At 38.6% G+C, this 23,283-nt stretch overlaps 1 protein-coding gene across 3 annotated transcripts; it reads right to left on the bottom strand.

The window, feature by feature from the left end:
* Positions 1-17,598: 17,598 nt before the first annotated feature.
* On the bottom strand, positions 17,599-20,481 carry LOC113298663 (lactoylglutathione lyase). Of its 3 annotated transcripts, none has more exons than XM_026547457.1 (9): positions 20,188-20,429; positions 19,974-20,099; positions 19,815-19,876; positions 19,661-19,721; positions 19,492-19,571; positions 19,326-19,396; positions 18,834-18,923; positions 18,494-18,601; positions 17,599-17,875 (listed from the first exon to the last, which is right to left on the bottom strand). In XM_026547457.1, the coding sequence occupies exons 1-8, from the start codon at positions 20,293-20,295 to the stop codon at positions 18,501-18,503; spliced, it is 699 nt and encodes a 232-aa protein (XP_026403242.1). In that variant the 5' UTR covers positions 20,296-20,429; the 3' UTR covers positions 17,599-17,875; positions 18,494-18,500. The 3 variants fall into 3 exon arrangements, with proteins under 3 accessions (XP_026403242.1, XP_026403243.1, XP_026403244.1); XM_026547458.1 differs by having other exon boundaries at positions 17,605-17,875; positions 20,335-20,481; XM_026547459.1 differs by having other exon boundaries at positions 17,605-17,875; positions 19,974-20,111; positions 20,335-20,443.
* Between the last annotated feature and the right edge of the window lie 2,802 nt (positions 20,482-23,283).

Genomic DNA, 23,283 nt, shown 5'->3' with positions numbered 1-23,283 from the left:
GAGAGTTTTGGTATTTTCTGATGTGCGTTTGAGCAACATTATGGATTTTCAGAAGAGTTTTATCTTGACTGAAATTCCTGATTTTTGCTTGAATGAGCATGTGTGCTCATTTGATCAATATTTTGTAAATATTAAGATAAGGATATTTAACATTTAATATTGCCGTGAGTAGCTAGCCGGTCGTGTGACCATGTCGGATTTTTTCTAATTTACATACAGTGAATGGAATTTAATGGTTGTTGCACTTGTCTCAAATCCCTATGGTTTGAGAAAATATGAAGAAACCATGATTTTTTGCTCAAGTGAGGAGTTTTCATGAATTTATGAAGATAATAGTTATAAAAATAAGGATTGCAAAGTGTAGGACCGGCCACGGCTAGGGCATGGTCGGCCAGCTAGGCGGCCTAGTCCCGCACACCTTTCCTTATTTTATTATTTTTCATGAAATCATGAAAATATGAAGAAACCCTGAGTTTTGCTCAATTCAGGAAAGTTACTTGAATGAAGGAGTCTTCATGAGTTTATAATAAATAAAAATAAGGATTGCAAGGTGTGGGACAGGCCACAGCTAGGGTATGGCCGGCCGGCTAGGTGGCCCGGTCCGCGTGATACCTTTCCTTATTTTATTAATTTTGTGAAACTGTGAAAATATGGAGAGACCATGAGTTTTGCTCAAACAAGGAAATTTGATGGAATGACAGAGTTTTCATGAGTTCATGAAAATAATAAAAATAGGAAAAATAATGTGAGAGGCGCGGGGGACCGGCCACGGCGGTGTGACCAGCCGTCCGGTGAGCCCGGTCCTCCCTGTGTGCCTCTTTTATTATTTTATTATTATTTTCTCTCTCCTTTTTGTTGTGTAGGATTCCTCATTTGTCCATATTTTGGAATGCTCGTTTGTGCCTTTGGATTCTCGTTTGTGCATCATTGTTAAGTACACTTGCACAATTTTGTTAGGGCTTACTTGGTGATAATCCAGATGCCCGTTTGTTGATATTTATTACTAATCCATGAAATTCAGTGGAGAATTGTTCATAAACGGAGCAATAATTATGAATTGTGCATTTATTACTAATCCATGAATTTAGTCGGGAAATTCAGGGAATGGATTAATGAGATATAATAGATTATTTTCTAGGAATTCAGTGGTGAATGCCACGGTAGAATTAATCTGTTGTAGAACTGAAATATGAGATGGTTGTAGCATCATATTTGTTCTAAAATGTGTATAGTCGAGGAACAACGCGCCACGTTGTTAACGTCTTGAAGGCGTTTTACCCCCTCAACAATCATGTATGGAGAACCGCCTGAATATATACACGGTCTCTCTACATAGTCAGGGAACAACGAGTGTCGCCGACGTCCTGAAGGCGTTCTGCCCTCTCAACAGATAATCACGTATGGAGGACCACCCAATTGTTATTCTACATAGAGGGGTCACGATGAAATGCACAACATCGAATGTTTAACGAGTGGGAGGCCTTTCGAGAATCATATTCACCGTGGCTCTGAGAGGTACTCGATCAGAGATCGTGAAAACGGTTCACGGGTCGTAAAATATGAATTGTTACATGCGTTCCTGAAGCCGGGTCAGAAACATGCAGTATCATGATTTTATAATTTTGTCCTTTGTCGAAAATAAACCATCAACATTAAGTCCCTTGCTTAGTGAGGGACAGTCATGTGCCGCAGTAAACATTAGATGGTGATTTTCTACGAGACGAGTAGCGGAACTCAGTCGTACAAAGGTACTTTCAGAACCCCTGATTTGCTCCAATGGTGTCATATGAAAGCAAATCCTCAAGTGAGGATCCTGATGGTGTGATAGAGTGTCGTCTCGTAGTCGTGGTGAGATGAAGCACCGCTGATTTGGACGGTCTGGAGTCCAGTTTTGGTCGGTTTGCTGTTTACGGGCCCGTCCCAAAAAAGAAAATCCTTGTTTTATTAGGTTTTTGGAAATAATTTATATAGAAGGGAAGAAGCTCTAAAAAAATTATATTTCCCATTGACCGACCATTCCCCTCTCCACCCTTTCACACCGAGCAGAGCAGCATGGAAGAAGAAACCGGCGCCGATCACCACTTGGCGAACTTCCGGCCGGCACCGACCAGGTTCGTCCGACTTTTTTTTTTTTTTTTTGCTGTGTGTTTTCATGAGTTGTTCACAAAACAAAAATCCAATAGGTGTGTATGCGTGCGTAGGTTTTATGAGAATTTGTTTGAGAAAATATATACCCATTTATTCGTTAGTTCATGAAACGAGCAATAATTCTTAATACGAAAGATATACGTAAATCCTTGAATAAATATAACTTAGTTGCAGTAGAGAAAATTTTGTTTATGAGGTTTCATGAAAACAAAACTTTCTTTTTGAATATAAAGAATTTTGCACAAGTAGGAGAAACCCCCATCTTGTAATTAAATGCTCGATTGAGCATAAAAAAAAATTAGCATATAACTCACGTAAAACAATTTTTTTTTATGTGCGATAGTTATTTTGCTCACGTAAAATATTATATATATATATTTTTTTTACGTGAGCTATAAAATCAAGATTCGATTTTTTAGTAATTGTTGGGAGCAAACTGTGATGCATGGATGTTTTCATGGACTCATGATATATGCATACACGATAGAAAGGATTATGTGAATTGTTCATAATTCCGTGAAAAAAGTCAGGTGCCGACTTGAAATAATGGGTTTTGCTCATCTTCGCAGGTTTCAAGGAATGAGCAAGATTTTGAAGTTGTACGGTATGATCACTAAAGCTAGTGAAATCATAAATAGGTAAGGGTTGAGGATTAACATTTTGTAGATACTAATGTGAGCATCCTGGTTATTTTGCTGCACCTTAATTCCATTGTGTTGATGAAATTTGCGCATGGATGTTACAGCAACTCTGCAAAGATGACTGATTTTCGTAACAATATGTATGAAGATGATGCTTCTAGAGAGGAGACCTCCAGTGCAAATGCTTCCACAGATGCATCCTCCAGCAATGATGATTCTGAGACTTCTAGGAAGGAGAAGAAACTCGTAAACTTAGGAACATTCCAAATATGGATGATGGATTCTTCGTATTTTTGTATAGACCGGAGAAACGTCCCATATGTTCCTCGTTTCAGTTGCTTATAAATCCCAGGAGTACTACCCAGAATAAATTGGTATCCCCTCATGCAACAATTCGGTTCTGTTTGCCTGGAGGACACTTTTTGGCTTCTCAGATAGAATGCAAGCTTTCGAGAAAGCCTTTGACAGATTTTTCTGGATGTGCACGGCACATGTTGGGTTATGCTAATGTGAGAGCCATGTTGGACCGTGCACAAGTAACTCGAGCAATTCAGGCCGCTGGAGAATCAGTCATTTCCCATAATGCACGAGGTATGACGGTTTTGCTTGCTTGCTGGTGCATTTCTACTCATACTTTCATATGCAGGTGGGGAGAGTTTGTTATCACTTTAGAGGATGTAGTTGCTTTGTTGCATCTCCCAGTTACTGGTAATTTCCCTGGAGAGCTCTCGATAGAGGAGACTGCAATTTCTGATGCATTGAAAGTTGAGATGCACGAACTCAACAAGTCACCCAAACTTTGTTACATTCGATGGTTGAAGTACTGGTGGCCGAGAGATGGAGTTCCTGAAGAACCCGCTGATGGCGTATTGACCATTGCTGCTTTCTTATGCTTGTGGCTCTCTAGAGACGTTTTTGAAGATAGCGGACATTTGTTGAAGCCATTTGCGATTCCTTTTGCTATAAAAATGGCTAAAGGTGAGAAGCTTCCTATCGGTAGTCTGTTTTTGGGTTCACTGTTTTCCAATTTGGACTCCTTAGTCATAGATTCCCGCATTTCTGAAGGCTTCATGAAAATTGAAACATATGTTAATACGATGTTTCTCCAAGCTTTGGTGTGGGAGAATTTTGAGAAGTATTCTCCGACTCCTCGTAGCATTTTGCAAGGACCAAATATTGACACTCTCCATGCCTTCCTTGAGAAAGATAATTCCAGAATCATGCGTTGGTCCACAAAACAGCCGCGACGCAAGACACGTCTCACCAGTGTTTTAGACATTGGGTCTACGTTCAATTTCCGTCCTTGGTGTCGGTTCCCCCTCTTTTTCACAATTTATCACTTTCAAAATTGCTGAAGAGAATGTCACCTTGAAATCCAGTATTAGGCTGAGTGAAGGAGAGATATCTTTCGTGTTGAGTTGCACTCCCGTCCACCTAGTATCAGTAATGCACGAAGAGTTCCAAGTGGAAGAATATAACATTGACAGAGCAGCTAGACAAATGGGTCTTGATCAGTATTCCCCAGGTCACCGAGCAAATAAGCCGACTGTTGAGTATCTGAAGGCTCATATAGATTGCACACATGTGGAAGGAAATGATTATTTGTTTCCTTGTCCCAATCGAGTCACCTATGCAATTCCAGGTTATGTTGATTTCGGGCGTGAAAAACTTGAGCGTTTATACAAGTTCACAATGGATGTTAAGTCCCCGTTACGAAAGTTTCCATCTGCTGATGAGATTTCTAATCGTCCAAGATTGAAGTATCTCTCTAGTGGAGATAAAAGAAAGACGTCTCCATAATGTTCACAGGTAAGCATTTTCCTTATAATCCTTGGTGGAAGCATAATACCCGTACCTTAATCATTTTGTTTACCTTTGTCGCAGGATAGACGCGTCGTGAGGCCTCGAATCCAGGTATACTTCTCGGAGGTGCAAGACAGTTCCCAGGGTGGAGAAAGCAGGAGCAAGGTGAAGTATAGAATGATATCAAATAAAGTACAATCCCCCGCTACTTTCTTGGTGAATTGACTGCGCATCTTTGTAACAACTTTCTTTGCCCGTAAAATTAGGATCATAAACAAATGTTTGTTAAGTTTCAGAATTTTGCTCCATCGATCATTGACGGTCTTCGTTTTGCTCATGGTTCATTGATTCAGGTATCCAGTACCGATGAAGTCGATGTAAGTATCCTCTTTTCGTGTAGGCGATCGTGGTACCTTTTTGAATGAATTAATGATAATTGTTGTTGATGTATGTAGGAGGAAATCATTGCGGAAAATCAGCATGTTGATGAAGCACAATCTTCTTTGGGACATGAAGATATGGAGAATTCTTCAAATTCGGAACCGAATGGGGATAGCGGCGTTGTCAATGGTGATTTCGTTATTGCTGAGCCATCGAATGATGTAGAGACACCCCAAGTAAGTGTATATCCTGTAACTTCTTCATATAAGTATGAAATTGCTGACTTGTGAATGAATGAATGAGACACTCTATGTGAGCATACAATAAATTTTGCCGAAATACGTCACCAGAAAATTTCAGACTTCAGTCTTTTATTAAAAACGCTGTAGAATCTTCATCTGACGTCGGATTTCCGCGGTCTGCATATGCATTTTCATGCCTAGGAAATTTCCAAGCTTTAAAATAGAAACTTTCTGAGTTTAGAGCATGTTTAGGGCATGAAATAGGCGAAACAGTAAAATTCCAGGAGACTCTTAGAACTTTTTCAGATTGTATGTAGTCCAATGTTTTGGCTACATCTCTCTGCTCGCTTATCCGATTGTCATGAAATTTTGATATGTTGTAGAGGACACCCATATGAAGAGAATGGTATATGAATAAACCTTAAATTATTCACCAATTGATCCCAGTTCGTCATCTTATACAGGGAAGTATAAAATTTCTCCAGACAGACTTGTTGAAAAACGTGTTTTATGACTTTTACACCACTTGCCCATGTCTTGGACACATAGTAAAGAACTTAGATAGTGTTAGTTTACTCACATGATGGATTTTATGATTGTATTTAGTTTCCATGCTTGGATTGCTCTAATCCCATGTAATCTTCACATTAGGTACCAAATGTCGAAGTTGGGAATAGCGGAGCAAATAATGATGATTCGAGCAACTTCGAAGTTGTTGATAATGAGACACCTACCCCTGGACTTCAAGGCCATGAGATGATTGTCGCTGATAACATTGAAGGAACCGTGACTCCGACCATGGCCACTCCATAAGCGGAAGAAAACGAGTTAAGGATGGAAGAAACTGCTCCGGAGGAAACTGTTCCAATGATTGTTAAAGTTGCTCCAGTGATTGAGAACCGCATGATAGTGCATGAATACCCGGATGCAGGGATTGTTTTTGATCCTCCATTCGGTGAGCCATTTCCATATCACACGTCAGTTGGTGGGTTTAGCGTTCCCATCGGATATGTTGTTATGTATGAAAAGTTGTGGAAGATGTATGGCCATATCGTTGTTACCGAAGACCCGGAGCATAGTTAATTCTTGACCAGGCAAGTAGAAGTTATCTTGCGTGTTGTAGATGATATCCGCACAAGATCTAGAATCACTGTTACTCGAGATGTACTCTTGGATTGGGAGTACAATTTAGAGAAAGCTGAGGAACTCGACTTTAACTTGAAGTGGCTTCGTCAAAAGATAAACACCATCAAGGATGCAGTAGAAAACAATATACCTTTCACCAGTGATGCTGTTATGAAGAAAATGGCCCAGATTGCTGAATTATCGGAAAAGCTGGAGTCAGAGAAGGCGGCTTTGCAGGTCTTAGAGAATGCAGAGAAGCAGAAATCTTACTTTGCTGGATTCTTTTAGTTCCCTTTTCATAATCTCTTGAACTTTGAACTCTCGAGAGATGTGAGGCTTTTATTTTGGTTTTGATTTCTGTTGACTGGTTTTGGATTAACGAGTGATTGAGGATTTTCTTTTGGGTTTGATAGAGATTTTTCTTTTAAGTACAAGATTTTGATAAATTTCTGAATTCAAATACTGAATGCAAGTATTGAAAACATTTTGGAGGAATTGATAATACATGTGAAAGAAAATCCTAAAAACAAATCAGGTATTTCTGTGTCTCGAGCAGGCGACACCCTGAACACCTTAAACATCAAAAACTTTGAGCCAGTTTTCGTGAATTATGGGAATGCATGTCTTGCCCTTCATGTCAGCCAGCTTGTAATATCATCCAGCGATCGACTTAGCAATCATAAAAGCCCCTTCCTAGTTGGAATGCTTTGTAGAATGGAGATTACGTTTAGTTTCCCTGAGAACTAAATCCCCTTCATGAAACTTGTTAGGTTTAGCTGCCCGCGCTCTGAAGATTTTCTGCTGGTTCGGAATACCTCGTGCCACAGAATTCCATGTCGGCGGAATTTTCCAATCTTGCGGTACATATGGGCAATCATGCAAAGGAAATTACAAAGGGTATTGTTTGTTGAACTCAGACGTTATTCCATAAATGATTGCGTTAGTAGAACGCTGAACTCTGAGAGGTTTTACATCCAACCACTTGGTAAAATATTTCTGAGGCGAAACCAACCACTCATAGCGTTCGGTAAGTGCTAGGTTGTTTGAAAAATTAAGTCCCCGAGCCAGGGTAGCGAGCTTGAAAGTCGATAATATGGATTCATGAGGAGGAATAAGACTTTCTTGGGCGCGGAACCTTTTGATGAAAGCATGTGCATTTTCTTCAGGTTTTTGTGTCACTTCCATCAAGGCTTTGACTTCCTCTAGATGCTCAAATGCTGGAGTATCATCTGCTTCCTCTGGATCGGAGCTTTCATCAACAGAGAAATGTGCGACCGAGAATGTTGAAGTGGTTTTGCCAGGGTGAACCCATGTTCGCCCGAGAATCATATCGTATCCCAGATCTTCTCCGATTATGTGAAATTTGGTTTCTGTCCAGGTTGAACCTGTTTTTATCTTGAGGATGATAAAATCATATGCATCTTTGAAGACTCCTTCATGATCCCTGACTGAGACGGGAGCGTGAGTAGCTTCTTGTCGAGTAATGCCTGCGGCTCTGAGAGTCTACAAAGGAATGATGTTGATGGCAGTGCCGACATAAACTAGCGCTCTCCTGAATTCGTTTCCTTTGAGATGCACTGTAGTAAGCAATCCCCAGTCATACATCTCTTTGTCAGTGGATGGAGGTTCAAGGAGTACTTCTGGAACAGGTAGATGCTTCCCAGACACTATGTGGTTCAAATCCATGAACATGTCTTCTCTTTGAGATTTTGATAGATAAAGCAATTCGTATACATGCTTAATCAATGACTGAACTGCTTCCTTGATTGGTTGTTCTGAGATAGTGAAAGTTCTGATCGGCAGAGGATTCTTGTTCACTCCTTCAGTCCCAAGTTCTCCGGAATAGGCCTTTTCCTTGAAAATGCATTTCAGGGCCCTGCAATAACTTGTTGGGTGGCTGACATACCTATGAAAGTGGCAGTAACGTGGATTCTCCACTTCCTCATCTGTTGGCTCTCTTCTGACGGGAGGTAGATTGATAGCACCATCTTGAATCCAGACCTCCAATAACTCGACCACTTTCTCAATGGAGAAATGGAAGTCTGGCTCTTCTTGATCATTCTGTTGACGCTGAGTCGGTGCTTGTATATTTCTGACCCGGTTGTCCTTCTTTGGTGTTTTCACAGGATGATATGCTGGAGAGAAATCCTTACATTGCGCCTCAGCTTTTCTTTTGATTCCTTCAGCAACATTCGTGGAGGGTTGAACATTGTAATGTTTTTTGATCAGCCGCATGGCTTTGACTCGAGTGTCTCGCGGCTCTTCGATTTTGACAGTTTTGGTCCTTTCTAGTAAAGCTGGAGCAGTAGTTACTGATCGCTTGGCCGCTTCATGGAGTTCTGAGAAAGTTTGGAATCGAAGATTTTCCAGTAGGGCTCTATAGACAGGGATCATCCCGCTGATGCACAAGTCGACCAGTTGCTTCTGGTGACATTCGGATCATGGCAATCCAAATCCTGAACTCTGAACCGCTTCACATACTCTTTCGGGTGTTCAGTGTTCTTCTGAGTCATCCTTCCCAAGTCGGAAAGAGTAATCTGCTCCGAGACGAAGAAGTATTTACTGTAGAAGGCATTGACCATTTCTCCCCAACTTGTGATGCTTCTTGGTCCAATGTTATTGTACCGTGTGTATGCTCTGCCCGTCAAAGATTTTGGTAATTCTTTCAAACGGAAGACATGATTGTGCTCATGTTCGCCTAGCGCTTCTAGGAACCGAGAGGCATGTTCCCGAGCATTCCCTGTTCCGTTTTACAGCGTGAATGTTGGATAAGTGTAGACTTTTGGAGAGGGATATTTTGTGTAGCAGCAGGGTACGGAGGTTGATGTCGGCGGACAGTTGGTGTAGTGCCTTTCCCACGGTCCTCCATGAAGCGTTCCAGATCTTCACGAGTGATGAAACCGGCAGGCTCTTTTGATGTTGATTTCTCTGCAGCTTTGTGGACTTCATCATCGTCGACCACATGGACTGGAACAACCTCTAGGTCGACAGTTGAAGCCGCTTATTTGCCCTTTCCCTTCTCGTAAGTTTTTTCTGACATCTTGTCAGTGAGAGTTTTGAGATAATTTCATAACTCCTTCTGTGATACGGCCATGTCAGTCTGATTTTTGGCAAGAGTCTCTTGCACCTTCATGAGATCAGCTATGGTAGGCGTATTCTCTCTGACTTCCTTAAGACGTCGGCCGAAGAGAGGATGATTTTCAATGCTGGTGTGAGGAGGAGTAGTATCACCACCATCATTGTTGGAGGCGGGAATGGTTTCCAGAATATCCTCATTGTTATCGTTACTAGTGCTAGCATCGTTTGCATTCGTAACTATCCCAGATCTAAGACCAGCCATTTTTGAATAATGTAAAATTGCAACCGAGAGATTAATATCCCACTGTGGTCTCCAATCTGTAGATGGGGAAAAACGGGTTGCTGGTTTTTGGGGGAATGAAGAGACGACCAGCCGTTCAGGACTCTTCAACCGAGCAAACTGCCTAACCTCAAACAGATGTCCTGCACGGGAGTACTTTTAAGTTCGAGAGATCAATCTGTAGGACTCCGGCCTAAACCAAGTCAATGGTCGTTCCAGAGTCAATTCGGTCACAAAGAGGGAGACGGGTTGATCTGTATGAGGGAATCTGAGAATTGTGTGAGATCAATGATTGATCAAGGATTGTGGATGTGTTGAAGGATTCTGCAATAATGGTGAACTGCTGAAGTTTTGAATAATTTCTGATAGATTGATGAATTTCTAAGAGTGGTGACTTGGAAAATTCTGTGTTAGACCTTGTCATGTCTTTCAATCATGGATTCAGAGACTTATTTATATTGCTGGAATAGTAAACACATTGATCCCTGTAAGTGTGACGTTTTCCTGAGTGAAAGAGTGGGAAAGTGGAACGTCGTGGTAAAATCAGTTCCATGTCGTGTGGGAACTGATTACTTGTCCACCCACTACTTTGCTAACTCCCTCAACCGGTTGCAAAACTTACGCACATTTCTCATCGTGGATGAACACACGTATCGTAGGCCGCCAGACCAAAACCCTAATTGGTATCCCCCATGTGACGTGATTGATGTCTCACGAACGTGGAGTCTGCAAGGCAGGCGTGTATTAGTTGGTTGATTGTTGACTGGTTAGTCGGTGAGTCTAAATATTGTTGAGTTGAGTATGATTGTCGAATACTCTAAAATTCGTGAATTGAGCATGTTCGCCGTGACGTGTAATTCTTGTGTAACTGTTGATAGCAGATCAACATGATGATTGACTGAGCAAATATTGCTCATGTGATGAATTGTTGGATATTGATGATTTCATCAATATTTGAACAGATGAGCAAGTATTTCTCATTCGATGAATTACTGGTAGTGTGACCAGATAATAATTAACTAAAATATTGGTAGCTGACCGAATATTGTATAATTAATTTAGATATTGATTGCTGGATTAATCATAAATTTATTAGTGTTTGAACTTACTCAGAATTTGTGATTTTCGAGCGTTTGTTCAAAACCCTAATTTTTGATCAATTTTTCATCAATTGATGAATTGCTGAAAACGGGTTACCGCTTAAGGGTAGGACCGACCACCTGGGATAATTGACAACCTTGTGGCGCCTGAGTGCTCGAGTGAGCATGCACCAAAGTATTTTGTTGACGAGTTGGTGAAAGAATGATTAAATGCTGGTTTAATCATTTGTTGAAATAGTGCTCGACTGAGCATTAGATGGAAAACCTAATTTATGGAGAAGTGAGGGACCGACCAAGAGGTCATGGGACTGGCCCCTGGTGGTCACGGGACCAATGATGGTTGTTTGAGAAAATTCCCAGTCGGCTGGGAAGAGTTTTGGCCCAATATGTGCAATTGAGCAAATTAGGTCAGAAATTGAGCATATGTGTGGACCGGCTTTGTACAAACCTTGGAGCAGGCCTTGGTCGGTCAAAGACACATGCCCGCATCACCATGATGTCTGTGTCTCAATCCTGAGAGTTTTGGTATTTTCTGATGTGCGTTTGAGCAATATTATGGATTTTCAGAAGAGTTTTATCTTGACTGAAATTCCTGATTTTTGCTTGAATGAGCATGTGTGCTCATTTGATCAATATTTTGTAAATATTAAAATAAAGATATTTTAACATTTAATATTGACGTGAGTACCTAGCCGGTCGTGTGACCATGTCGGATTTCTTCTAATTACAGTGAATGGAATTTAATGGTTGTTGCACTTGTCTCAAATCCCTATGGTTTGAGAAAATATGAAGAAACCATGATTTTTTTCTCAAGTGAGGAGTTTTCATGAATTTATGAAGATAATAGTTATAAAAATAAGGATTGCAAAGTGTAGGACCGGCCACGTCTAGGGCATGGTCGGCCAGCTAGGTGGCCCGGTCCCGCACACTTTTCCTTATTTTATTACTTTTCATGAAATCATGAAAATATGAAGAAACCCTGAGTTTTGCTCAATTCAGGAAAGTTACTTGAATGAAGGAGTCTTCATGAGTTTTAAATAAAGAAAAATAAGGATTGCAAGGTGTGGGACAGGCCACAGCTAGGGTATGGTCGGCCGGCTAGGTGGCCTGGTCCGCGTGACACCTTTCCTTATTTTATTAATTTTGTGAAATTATGAAAATATGGAGAAACCATGAGTTTTGCTCAAACAAGGAAATTTGATGGAATGAGACAATTTTCATGAGTTCATGAAAATAATAAAAATAGGAAAAATAATGTGAGAGGCGCGGGGGAACGGCCACGACCACGGGCCGGTGGGCCCGGTCCTCCATAGGCGCCTCTTTTATTATTTTTTATTATTTTCTCTCTCCTATTTTTGTGTAGGATTCCTCTTTTGTCCATATTTTGGAATGCTCGTTTGTGCATTTGGATGCTCGTTTGTGCATCATTGTTGAGTACACTTGCACCATTTTGCTGGGGCTTACTCGTTGATAATCCAGATGCCCGTTTGTTGAATATTTATTACTAATCCATGAAATTCAGTGGATAATTGTTCATGAAACGGAGCAATAATTATGAATTGTGAATCTATTACTAATCCATGAATTTAGTCGGGAAATTCAGAGAATGGAGTAATGAGATATAATAGATTATTTTCTAGAAATTCAGTAGCGAATGTCAAGGTAGAATTAATCTGTTGTAGAACTGAAATATGAGATGGTTGTAGCATCATATTTGTTCTGAAATGTGTATAGTCAGGGAACAACACGCCACGTTGTTAACGTCCTGAAGGCGTTTTACCCCCTCAACAATCATGTATGGAGAGATGCTTGAATCTATACACGGTCTCTTTACATATTCAGGGAACAACGAGTGTCGTCGACGTCCTGAAGGCGTTATGCCCTCTCAAAAGATAATCACGTATGGAGGACCGCCCAATTGTTCTTCTACATAGACGGGGCACAATGAAATGCACATCATCGAACGCTCAGCGAGTGGGGGGCCTTTCGAGAATCATATTCACCGTGGCTCTGAGAGGTACTCGATCAGAGATCGTGAAAACAGTTCACGGGTCGTAAAATATGAATCGTCACATGCGTTCCTGAAGCCGGGTCAGAAACATACAGTATCATGATTTTACAATTTTGTCCTTTATCGAAAATCCACCATCAACACTCATGTAAATAGTTATGTTCATCATCCTCTAGCACATCCTCTTCTTGTGTTTCTTCTTGAGTTTCATCTATATAAGCATGAAACTTTCCGCAGTCACTAGAAGTATGGCCAGTTTGGTTGCATTTATTAAACTTTTCTCCTCTAAACTTTGAATAAGAATTAGGAGGTTTGGTAATGGCGGAAACTGATGCTGATATTTATTACTGAAAAAACGGGGATCTAACAACCACACCCAATATTTCGCTTATCAATCTGTATGGACTAACTCCAATATACTTTCCATAGAATCAACTAGACAGTCAGACTCAATCTTAAGAAAAGTATATCAAAGAGTTATATCTCTATTTCTCAATTCAATCCGCAATCAAACAAATAGTAATTTGCGAGCCCAATTGAATATAAGAAATAACTTGGACGGTATCGAAAACCAATATTCAAGTGTCAATATCAATTTAATCAACAACAAAAGGTTGTATTCACAATGGATTGAACTTACGCACAACCTGTGATATTTCAATTATATAAAAAATATAATGCGGAAAAGAAATAACACACATACCAGAAGTTTTGTTAACGAGGAAACCGCAAATGCAGAAAATCCCCGGGACCTAGTCCAGATTTGAACACCACATTGTATTAAGCTTCTACATAAACTAGCCTACTCCAAGTTAACTTCAGACTGGAATGTAGTTGATCCCTAACCAATCTCACACTGATCAAGGTACAGTCGCATTCCTTACGCCTCTTGAACCATGCCGGATTCTGCGCACTTGATTCCCTTAGCTGATCTCACCCACAACTAAGAGTTGCTACGACCCAAAGTCGAAGACTTGATAAACAAATCTGTCTCACACAGAAAAGTCTATAGGAATAGATAAATCTGTCTCCCACAGAAATACCTACGAGTTTTGTTCCGTCTTTTGATAAATCAAGGTGAATAGGAACCAGTTGATATAACGGACTTATATTCCCGAAGAACAACCTAAATCAATCACCTCACAATAATCTTAATCGTATGGTAAAGAAACAAGATATTGTGGAATCACAAACGATGAGACGAAGATGTTTGTGACTACTTTTTATCTTGCCTATCGGAGATTAAATCTCGAGCAAATCTTAGAGAAGATAGTACTCAATCACGATAGAAAACAGCAAGATCAGAACACGCAACTACAGAGAAAATAGTTGGGTTTGGCTTCACAATCCCAATGAAGTCTTCAAGTTGTTAACCTACAGAGTTTCGTGAAAAACCTAAGGTTAAAGTAGAATCGACTCTAGTCGCAACTAGTATTACACAAGAGGTGTGGGGATTAGGTTTCCCAGTTGCTAGAGTTCTCCTTTATATAGTCTTCGAATCAGGGTTTGCAATCAATGCTACCTTGGTAACAAAGCATTCAATATTCACCGTTAGATGGAAACCTGATTAGACTCAAGATAATATCTTTCAACCGTTAGATCGAACTTAGCTTGTTATACACAAATGAAAAGTGACTTCGTTTAAATATGAGTAACCGTACCTAAACGTGTACACCTTGTTGGCTCAACAATAGTTAACTGAAGTTACCCATATGAACACTTTCATATCAAACTTTTCATCTTAACCATAACTAGTTCAAATGACTCAAATGAAACTAGTTCTAGAGTTGTTCAATTGTTTATATTCTCATAGAAGTATACAAGACATAATTAAAGCAAAATCGATTTTGGTTCACTCGAATCAAGTCATGAACATTATAGCCACTGTTTGCAAAAGATTGTATTCCTTATTATATAAATGTATTAGTTCATGAACAAATCGATTTTAGAACTTAACTTACTCAGGTATGCATATGGGTACGCATACCTAAGTACCCATACTAAGTTTGGGTTCGCCTGTATGCTAACGGGTACGCATATCTTCCAAACTCAGCAGAAATTCCCGGACCTGAACCTCACGCCAGTACGCGTACCGGTATGCGTACAAGGTTCCCGGACTTTCACTAAACCAACCAGTACGTAAACGGGTATGTATATTATGGTTCCCGGACTTGGATTACATATATGCAAGTACGCATACTATGCTTATATCCAATTATTTTAAATTCCATTTCAATCATTGAAACATTCTCGGAAGACGACAATAGCTGTCTCACACAAACTATTAGCTTCAAAGAAATTTTCAAGTGATCGAACGATCAATACGAAACATTCCGAGTCTACATCAAATGATTGTCTCACACAAATCATGTAAGATGTTACAAGGCGATTTTCACATGATCATCTTTTGACTTTCGTCAAGAATATAAGATGAACTTGGTTAAAGCGAAAGCTTACCAACACACATTTCGAGAAATATGTAAGCGAGTTAAACTCAGCTCGAAATATCAAATGTGCATAATTGAAGTCTATATATACGACTTTTGTCTCAAATAGGAGATAGAGTAGATAGACTTTTGAGTGATAAATGAGTTCAGGTCTCCACATACCTTTTGTTGATGACATTCCACAAGCTCCCCTTAGTAGTTCTTTGTCTTCAGTCGATGAACGCCGTGAAGTCTAATGCTCAACTACACTTTCTATCCTAATCCAAGACTTAGCTATAAGTAGACTAGAAATCAAGACTTATAGTTTTGGCAACTAAACTTGACAAACAAGCTTGATATAGCAACACTTGCGAGTTCGACTGAGCAGTGCTCTAACAATTACTTCTAGTATTTAGAGTAACATCTCCTTGATGTGTAGTCTGAGGTGGCTTAGCAGATGAAATATTCATTAGTGGTGAATTGTCTGCAGGAAGAGGTGTTTGGTTGGAAGTAAAATTGGTCTCCTGTGGTTGTTGGATGGGTCGACCATAACTCTTTTCTTGGGGATGGTAATTACCATCTTGGTTACCATAAGAAGAGTTATATGGTTTTGCACCCCTTTTATAACTTCGGTAACGATTTTGTCGTGTTGATGTTTGACTGGAATTTTTTTGCACGCATCTCTCTATATTGATAGATTGTTGAATAGCCTCAACCCTCGTGTATAAGGATCGAGTCATTCCTTTCTGAATAAGTCTGTTTAACCCTCTATAAAACGTGCAACTAACTGTTCTTCAGATTCATTCAATTGGTTACGTGCAACTAAACTGTAAAATTCAGCTACATACTCTTCAACAAGTCTAGCTCCTTGTCGACAATTTTGAAGTTTAACAAATAGTTGTTGTCTAAAATCTCTAGGTAAAAACTTATCTCTTAGTAAATTTCTTATGTTATTCCAAGTACGTATAGGAGGCTTACCATACTTAATTCGATCTTCATAGAGTTTTTCCCACCAAGCTGCACCTCTACCTTTATGTTTATATGCTACCAGTTTCACTTTAAAAGAATCAGGTACTTCCATGAAGTTGAAAAACGATTCTACTTCGTAAAACCAATCCATCAAATCTTCTATGTGGAAACCTCCATGAAAGTTGGGTATATCAACTTTCAATTTATATACTGGCAAGGTTTCATAAGGATTCATGCTAGACTTCAATCTTCTATCCTTAATCCACCATTTTTCTTGATCTTCTTCTACCTTGTCATCTGCATCATTATCGAGATTCACGGTTGCTGTTTTTTTAAAAGGACTGTTAATAAAACTTTCATACTGCTTTTTGTTGAAGCTCACATAAAACCCAATCAGGAATATCAGTCCTCTGAAAGAAAGATTGCCTAGCTTCTTCAGTTTCACCTGTTTTCTTTTCTTCTTTCTTTGCTCCCTTCGTTTCGTCCTTCTTTTCTTTCGTATCATCAAATAACCCATGCATCCCTTTGTCATCCATTCCTACATCTCTGGCTATCATGATCATGTAACATGCATGTGTTTCTAACTTCTTCTCGAAGTCGTCAATCCTTCCAAGCTTCTTTTCAAAATTATTTGTAAGAGACTTGACACTTGTCTCAAATTTCTTAGAGAGACTAGTTTCAAGTTTTGTTGCTACGTCACTTACAAGTTCAACAATATCTGCCTTCGTGAGTGGTTTGTCTGCCGTTGAAAATTTTCTAAAGAAGAAAAGTAAAAGTTGACGGAAAAAAAAAGGGTTTGAGTTTGCGGAAGCGGTTTAAGGATCGGACTTTAGATGAGAATCTAAAATCTTTGGTTGTGGTACCAACTAATTTAGCAAAGATAAGAGTGAAAGCAAACTAGTTGCTAGGAATGCGAAGAGAGTTTAAGTTTCGTCAAATACTTAGATAAATCTGCTTGAAAACAATCAAGATAGTAAATTGTAATTGATAATTAAAAAATTGGTAATAAGATGCATCCTCTAAACAAGAAGGCATAGCCTTTAAATAGGTTCACATGAACCAATTAAAAGAAAAGAAAAGGAGTTCAACCTAAACTAGGAAAGTAAATACTTGAATAACAAGTAAACTAAAACAGAGTACGTAAAGGATCAACAGTCATTGTTGATATGGATGCAAAGGATCAACAATCATTGTTGGTACCAAAACAATTAGATCAACTTGGAGAGTTGATACCGAGAAAGATGTATTATATCAGCTTGGAAGTGGACACGTGAGAACACACAAATATATGTAACTTTCTGAACTGCTAACAGTATACATAATGGTGCGAGAGTATGACTGTATGAGCAGCATGAGTGTACGGACAATTTGGCGGCGTTTGTTAATACCAGAGAGAACCATAGAATTACTTTCAGAATAATAGATTATTTATTTACCAGTATCTTTTAGCAAACTGTATCCATCCTACGGAGTATTATTCAACAACCAATTACCAATACTAACCCACTGAAAATCTTCATTTTTAGAAGATGCAGAAAAATAGAAGAAAATTTAGTAAAGGTTCTTTTTTTTTATTCTCATCTTCAAGTTAACTCTTTCACTGTGATAATAATAAACCTAGTGAGGCATGGTAAACCCCAGCCACGCACAACAGGACCCAACATGAATGTCCTGCAACATAACAACCATGGCTTAATTTTCTCAAAAGACAGTTCGTAAGAATGAGTCCAATATCCTAAACAATAATAATATATGCTTCCTTGAGTGCAATATGAAAATTCAACAATGTTATATTAAGTAATCAGGATCCAAGACTGAGGTGCATTTTCACACGTGAAGGACCAAAATTCAGGCACCCATGTGGATGGAGCATTTACGATGGGAGCCAACAAGCTAAAAAGTTGGGTTTCATGCCCTATTCTATGATGATTGTATTATAGCAGAGAAGTCGAGTAAACTTCCTAGTCTCCACGAAAAATATACGTGGTGCCAATGTCATGTCGTCATCAGCCATCAGCCACATCATACAAAACAAGTAGAATGTGGCATTTGGGTATTAAGAAGGAGCTAACTTATATCAGAATATCACGTCTCTTTTAAATATGTTAACACGAGTGTACACTAAATTAGCCAGTTTTAGTTGTGTCTGCAGAGTGGCACAGGTTATACACTTGTACCAAGTGGAGATAGATATGCCCTGGCGATATAAAGAATCCGATATAAAGAAATTGAAAAGATAAAAAAAAAATGATAAAATAACGAAAATTTCCCATCTAAGTTTAGGCTGACCTTTTGCTCAGGCAGCAGCAGTGGCTACATTGCCAATGCTTTTAAGGTCAAAGATCTCAATCCAGTAGCCATCAGGATCCTTAATGAATGCAATCCCTTCCATTTTTCCTGCAGTCAGATCAATGGATGTAAAATATTTTATAAGCAAATCTCTATCAGTAAGGGAAACAAAAGTTTAACAACAAAGGACACGTATCAAATATACAACACTGGGAGTGAAGATCAAATGTACAACAGTCGGAGTGAAGGAAAGTCAGAAACAGAAGAGAGTGTAAGTGTGTAAAGAAAACGTTGCTGCATGTTGTTTAGGTTTACTAATTCAATTGACACAAGAAGTTACCGTCATCGGGTTTTTTCACAAACTCCACTCCAAGACTCTCAAATCTCTCGCATGCCTTGTATGTGTCATCAACAGTGATACCTATATGGCCTGCAAAATCAAGATCAATTAGTTAACATTGACACTCGTCTACCAAAAACTACAAATGAGACATAGAAAATTGTACACAGTCAGGTTTTAAATATAATAAACATGTTATACAAATCTAGCAAATCAATTACCATTTTGATACTTGACCTACAAGATTAACCTGATTACACCCGCTAAAAATTAGTTAAACGCAGCCATTGATAGTTTCGATTATTTTCCAAAACTTCTCACAGTGTTAACCTTTTCTTTCTTATAAATCTTAATACCCGTGATCTTAGTCGCCAACTTTTCACAGATCAAACTACTAGCACTAAAAGCATTCAGATAACAGAAACATGACCTACTCTCAGAATAACAATGTTTAGCTTTAACTATGTAATCAAACATTTGAGAGATGCATACCAAAGCCACGAGGATCAGAATTCCCATTGTGGTATCCTTTAAACTCTGGATCACTTTCAGTACCCCAATTACTGTATGAAAAAGATTGTAAGATTGTTTACCAAAATAAGATAATTCTTTTTTGTTTTATATAACTGCAAAGATGAGAAAAGAATTCCCCTCTTACTGTGTAAGCTCAATAGTAGCCTTCTGACCGAATGTCCACACTGTTCGTTGCGAGGGATCAGTTGGAGCCGTCTCTACTTTCTGAACCAGAAAGGTTGACAATATTACACAATTGCAAATAGATTATAGTTGCAAATAGCAACTCATTGTAAACAATTTACCGTATTTACCTCATATCCCATAAAGTACAAGCTAAACTTCATTTCAGGAAAATCCAATCTTTTGAGTAACCTAAAAGAATCGAAAAATTAAACAATGAAGTAAGCATTGATTCTCTCATCTACTAACCTTGGAACACTAAACTGGAAGAAAAGATTAACTTACGACATTCCCAACACACGTGAGTAGAAATCAAGGCTGATTTTGGGATCTTTAATTCTAAACATCTGAAGCAAAAGAACCCAAATTAAAATCATCAATTTTACTGAAATATAAGGTAAATTTTGCAACTGAAAATGCATATAACATGGTGAGGGAATTTACAGTTTGTTGCATAAAGTATCCTTTAGTAGCTTCATCTGGAGTTGAATGAAGACCCGGATTGTTTGAAGGAGATTCTTTCGGCCCAGACGCCATTGACGAGCAAACTGATCGAAACCTATTCAAATTCTGCAGAAACCACTTTCAGATAAACAAAATAATGAGAATTATCAGTTGGATTACAACAAGCAAGAAAGAGAAAAAGCGAGAAAGAGACCTTTATTTTATGGTTAATGTTACAAGGGGTCGAAAATAATGGGTTTTTGGTGGGATACTGGAAGAGCGAAAGGCGGGAGAAAGATGATGTGATTAAAGATGAAGCCATCAAGACAACGCAAGATTATAAAGAGAGATAAGAACTAACCGAATCGATCAAGTAGAAAAAGGACTATCCCCAATTCTTTTCTCTGCCTCAGTGTGTTTCCTCCAGCGGCCAGCCCCAGGGAGAGATGAAAGATAATGTTGAATCATTGATTCATTGTTGATTCTAGATCATAAGATTCATAACCTTCACGCGAAATGAGCTAAAACCCAACAATGGTTATGTTAGTAAGCCCAAGACAAAGCCCATTAGCTTAGGTTTTATTTTGAACAATTTTTTTTGGGGACCATGCTTTTTTCGGGCACGTTTTTTTTATTTTGGGTAAGACATTTAGAAGTAAACCTAAGTCACTCATGTTTATATTAATACCGAAATTATCTTTCTGATTAATTTTCTGTAATGATTAGTTAGTGTAATGATCTAGTTAAGATAATTAATGAGATTAGATGGTTTTTTTTATTTTTTTTATAAGAAGTAGAATTATTGAAAGAGTAAAGTAATACTAGAAGAAGAAGAAGATGGAGAAAAAACATATTTTAAGTTTGGTGAACATGAACTGAGTGATTCAAGTGATGATAGCTCATCCGAATCTTCATCTCCTTCCTTTCCTAAAGTATTCGTTAATCTTCACAACGACCCAGATATGAGTTGTTTGTTAGATGGTGAATGTATTCTTTCCCAAACCTAATCTCAAGATGAAAATGATAGATTTTACTAACCACAACCGGAGGAAGAGTATTTGGGTACTCGTGTATGCTTCAAACTTAAATAATGTTGGTTGAATTTAGAGTTCCACAAGACCCGACCCTCTTACTCGAACCTGCATGTAGCCGATGAACCCGTGAATTTTTAAATTGAACAAGCACGTAGTGGATTGGTAGTTGGGTATGAATATAAAAACTCGATATAGTTGGATTGGTCGTTGGTTATGATTTAAAAGCCGCCCGAACCCACCTTGATAGAAAGTTAATGGATAGTGGAGAATGAATCCTACTGATGATAATTCTAATAAAAAAACAATAAAAGTAGAACAAACTACAAGAGCTAAGAAACACTGATGATAATTCTCCAAACGCAAGACAGAAGCAGCGACTATAGTGGCAGCATAATTAATGCTCCAGTTGGTCAATTTCCATGGTATGAGGTGCTGAGGGTACTCCACTGTCCATTATGAAATGATAAATTTATTCTTAATTCTTGGAGCTTGTTGTCGTTCATGCAAATTATAGTAAAATTGTGTTGTAGAAGTGTTGTTTCCAATAGGGAATAAATGGTTGCTTCATTTACCTTTCTCATTACACTACGTTGGAATTCATTCTTGACAACATTGCCCAAATATATGGGATTAACTGACAACCGGGTTAATGCGGGTTTCAACCAGAAACTGACCCACCCGTAGCGGGCGGGTCAAAACCCGAACCGAAAATTAGGCGGACGAGGTTGGTTTAAAAATGTAAATCCGATGTACTAGCGGGTTGGTAGTTGATTTTAGATGAAACCCGAACCACCCGACCCATGTGAAGATCTAGTTGAATTGGTCCAAACTTTCCTAAAAATGTAAAATTTTAAAGTAGATTTCGGTTAGGTCGAGAAATTTCGGTTCCCTTATGTGAAGAACAGGTAGCCGAACACATATGGAAGTGTAGTTTCGGCTACTTTTTCCAAACATGCAGGTAGTTGAACTCCCTTTTAATGGAGGTTTTGATTAATTCGGTTAACAGATTCAACAATGTTGATCCAAACATTTTTTGTAGGATATACAGAGTTATGTTCGGTTCAGTCGATTCCTCGTCGAACTCAGGAGCTAAATGTTTGGTTGGTTCATAAAATTTACCTAAACTAATTTCCTAGACGAACTTTACATATAAAATTAGTTTAAAACCCGAGTGTTAACTTCGGTTGTTTTGCAAAATTGCTTTCCCAACTGAACTTTGTGTTTGGTTTTGTCGACAAAATTATCTTATTGCCGAACTTATTTGTATTATTTATTTGTGATTGCAATTGATGTTGTTCCATTTCTCGTAGATTGAATGCCAACCTATAGCAATGGATAATCAACCTTCTCCCGTTGATGTGTTGTACGACGATACATCCCATCACTATGCTAATGACTTGGTAGGTTGAAGAACAATTTACGTGTAGTTCATTATTTAGAAGTCTGTATATATTTTTGTAACATCATATTTCTCTAAGTGTAGGTATTCGACATTCCTATTGAAGCGAAGAATTGGGCTAGAGAACATGCCAAGAAAGTTACGTGCGTATTAGTTTTGAATGGAAAAGAAAGCCAAACTTGCTTTGAAATGGTTTGTGAGAGAAGTGGAAATCCCGATGTTAGTCACAAGAAGAAGGGTTATGTGTATAAAGGAAAGACAAGAAGGAAAACACAACTTGCTCAAAGAAAAATAATTACCCGTTCAAGCTAGTATTTAACAAGAGAAAAAAGTGAAGGGATGGGTTCTACCAAAGGTTGTGGAAGGTCGTCATAACCACCCTCGTCCCGAACATATTGAAGGACATTACATGGCCGCAAGGCTCACTCCTCAAGAAATGGAAAAAATAGCTAAATTTAGGAAAATTGGTATTTCACCACTTAATATACTTTGCTTACTAAAGGAGGATAACTTATTATATTTGTTCACCATTTACAATGCGATTGAGACAATTAAAATGAATGAATGGATAGATAGACAAGTAATGCAATGATTTTTTTTTTCTTGGCTCAAGAAAAAGGCTACACTGTTCAAAAGAAGGTAGATCTGGTTGACGGTGTTGAAAAAGCGGGAGTCTAACAACCACACCCAACAATTCATTTGGCAATCTGAATAGACAAACTCCAATATACTTTCAAGAGAATAAACTAGACAGTTATACAAAATCTAGAAAAAAGTATATCAAAGAGTTTTGTATCTCTATTTCTCAATTCAATTTGCAATCAACAAATAGAAATTTGTGAGCCCGATTGAATATAAGATAAATAACTTGAATGGT

The sequence above is a fragment of the Papaver somniferum genome, chromosome 7 (assembly GCF_003573695.1).
Source record: "Papaver somniferum cultivar HN1 chromosome 7, ASM357369v1, whole genome shotgun sequence".
In the NCBI taxonomy this organism is placed as follows: Eukaryota; Viridiplantae; Streptophyta; class Magnoliopsida; order Ranunculales; family Papaveraceae; genus Papaver; species Papaver somniferum.
Note: the sequence above shows the minus strand (reverse complement) of the source record. Positions and strands in the feature narration are given on the sequence as shown.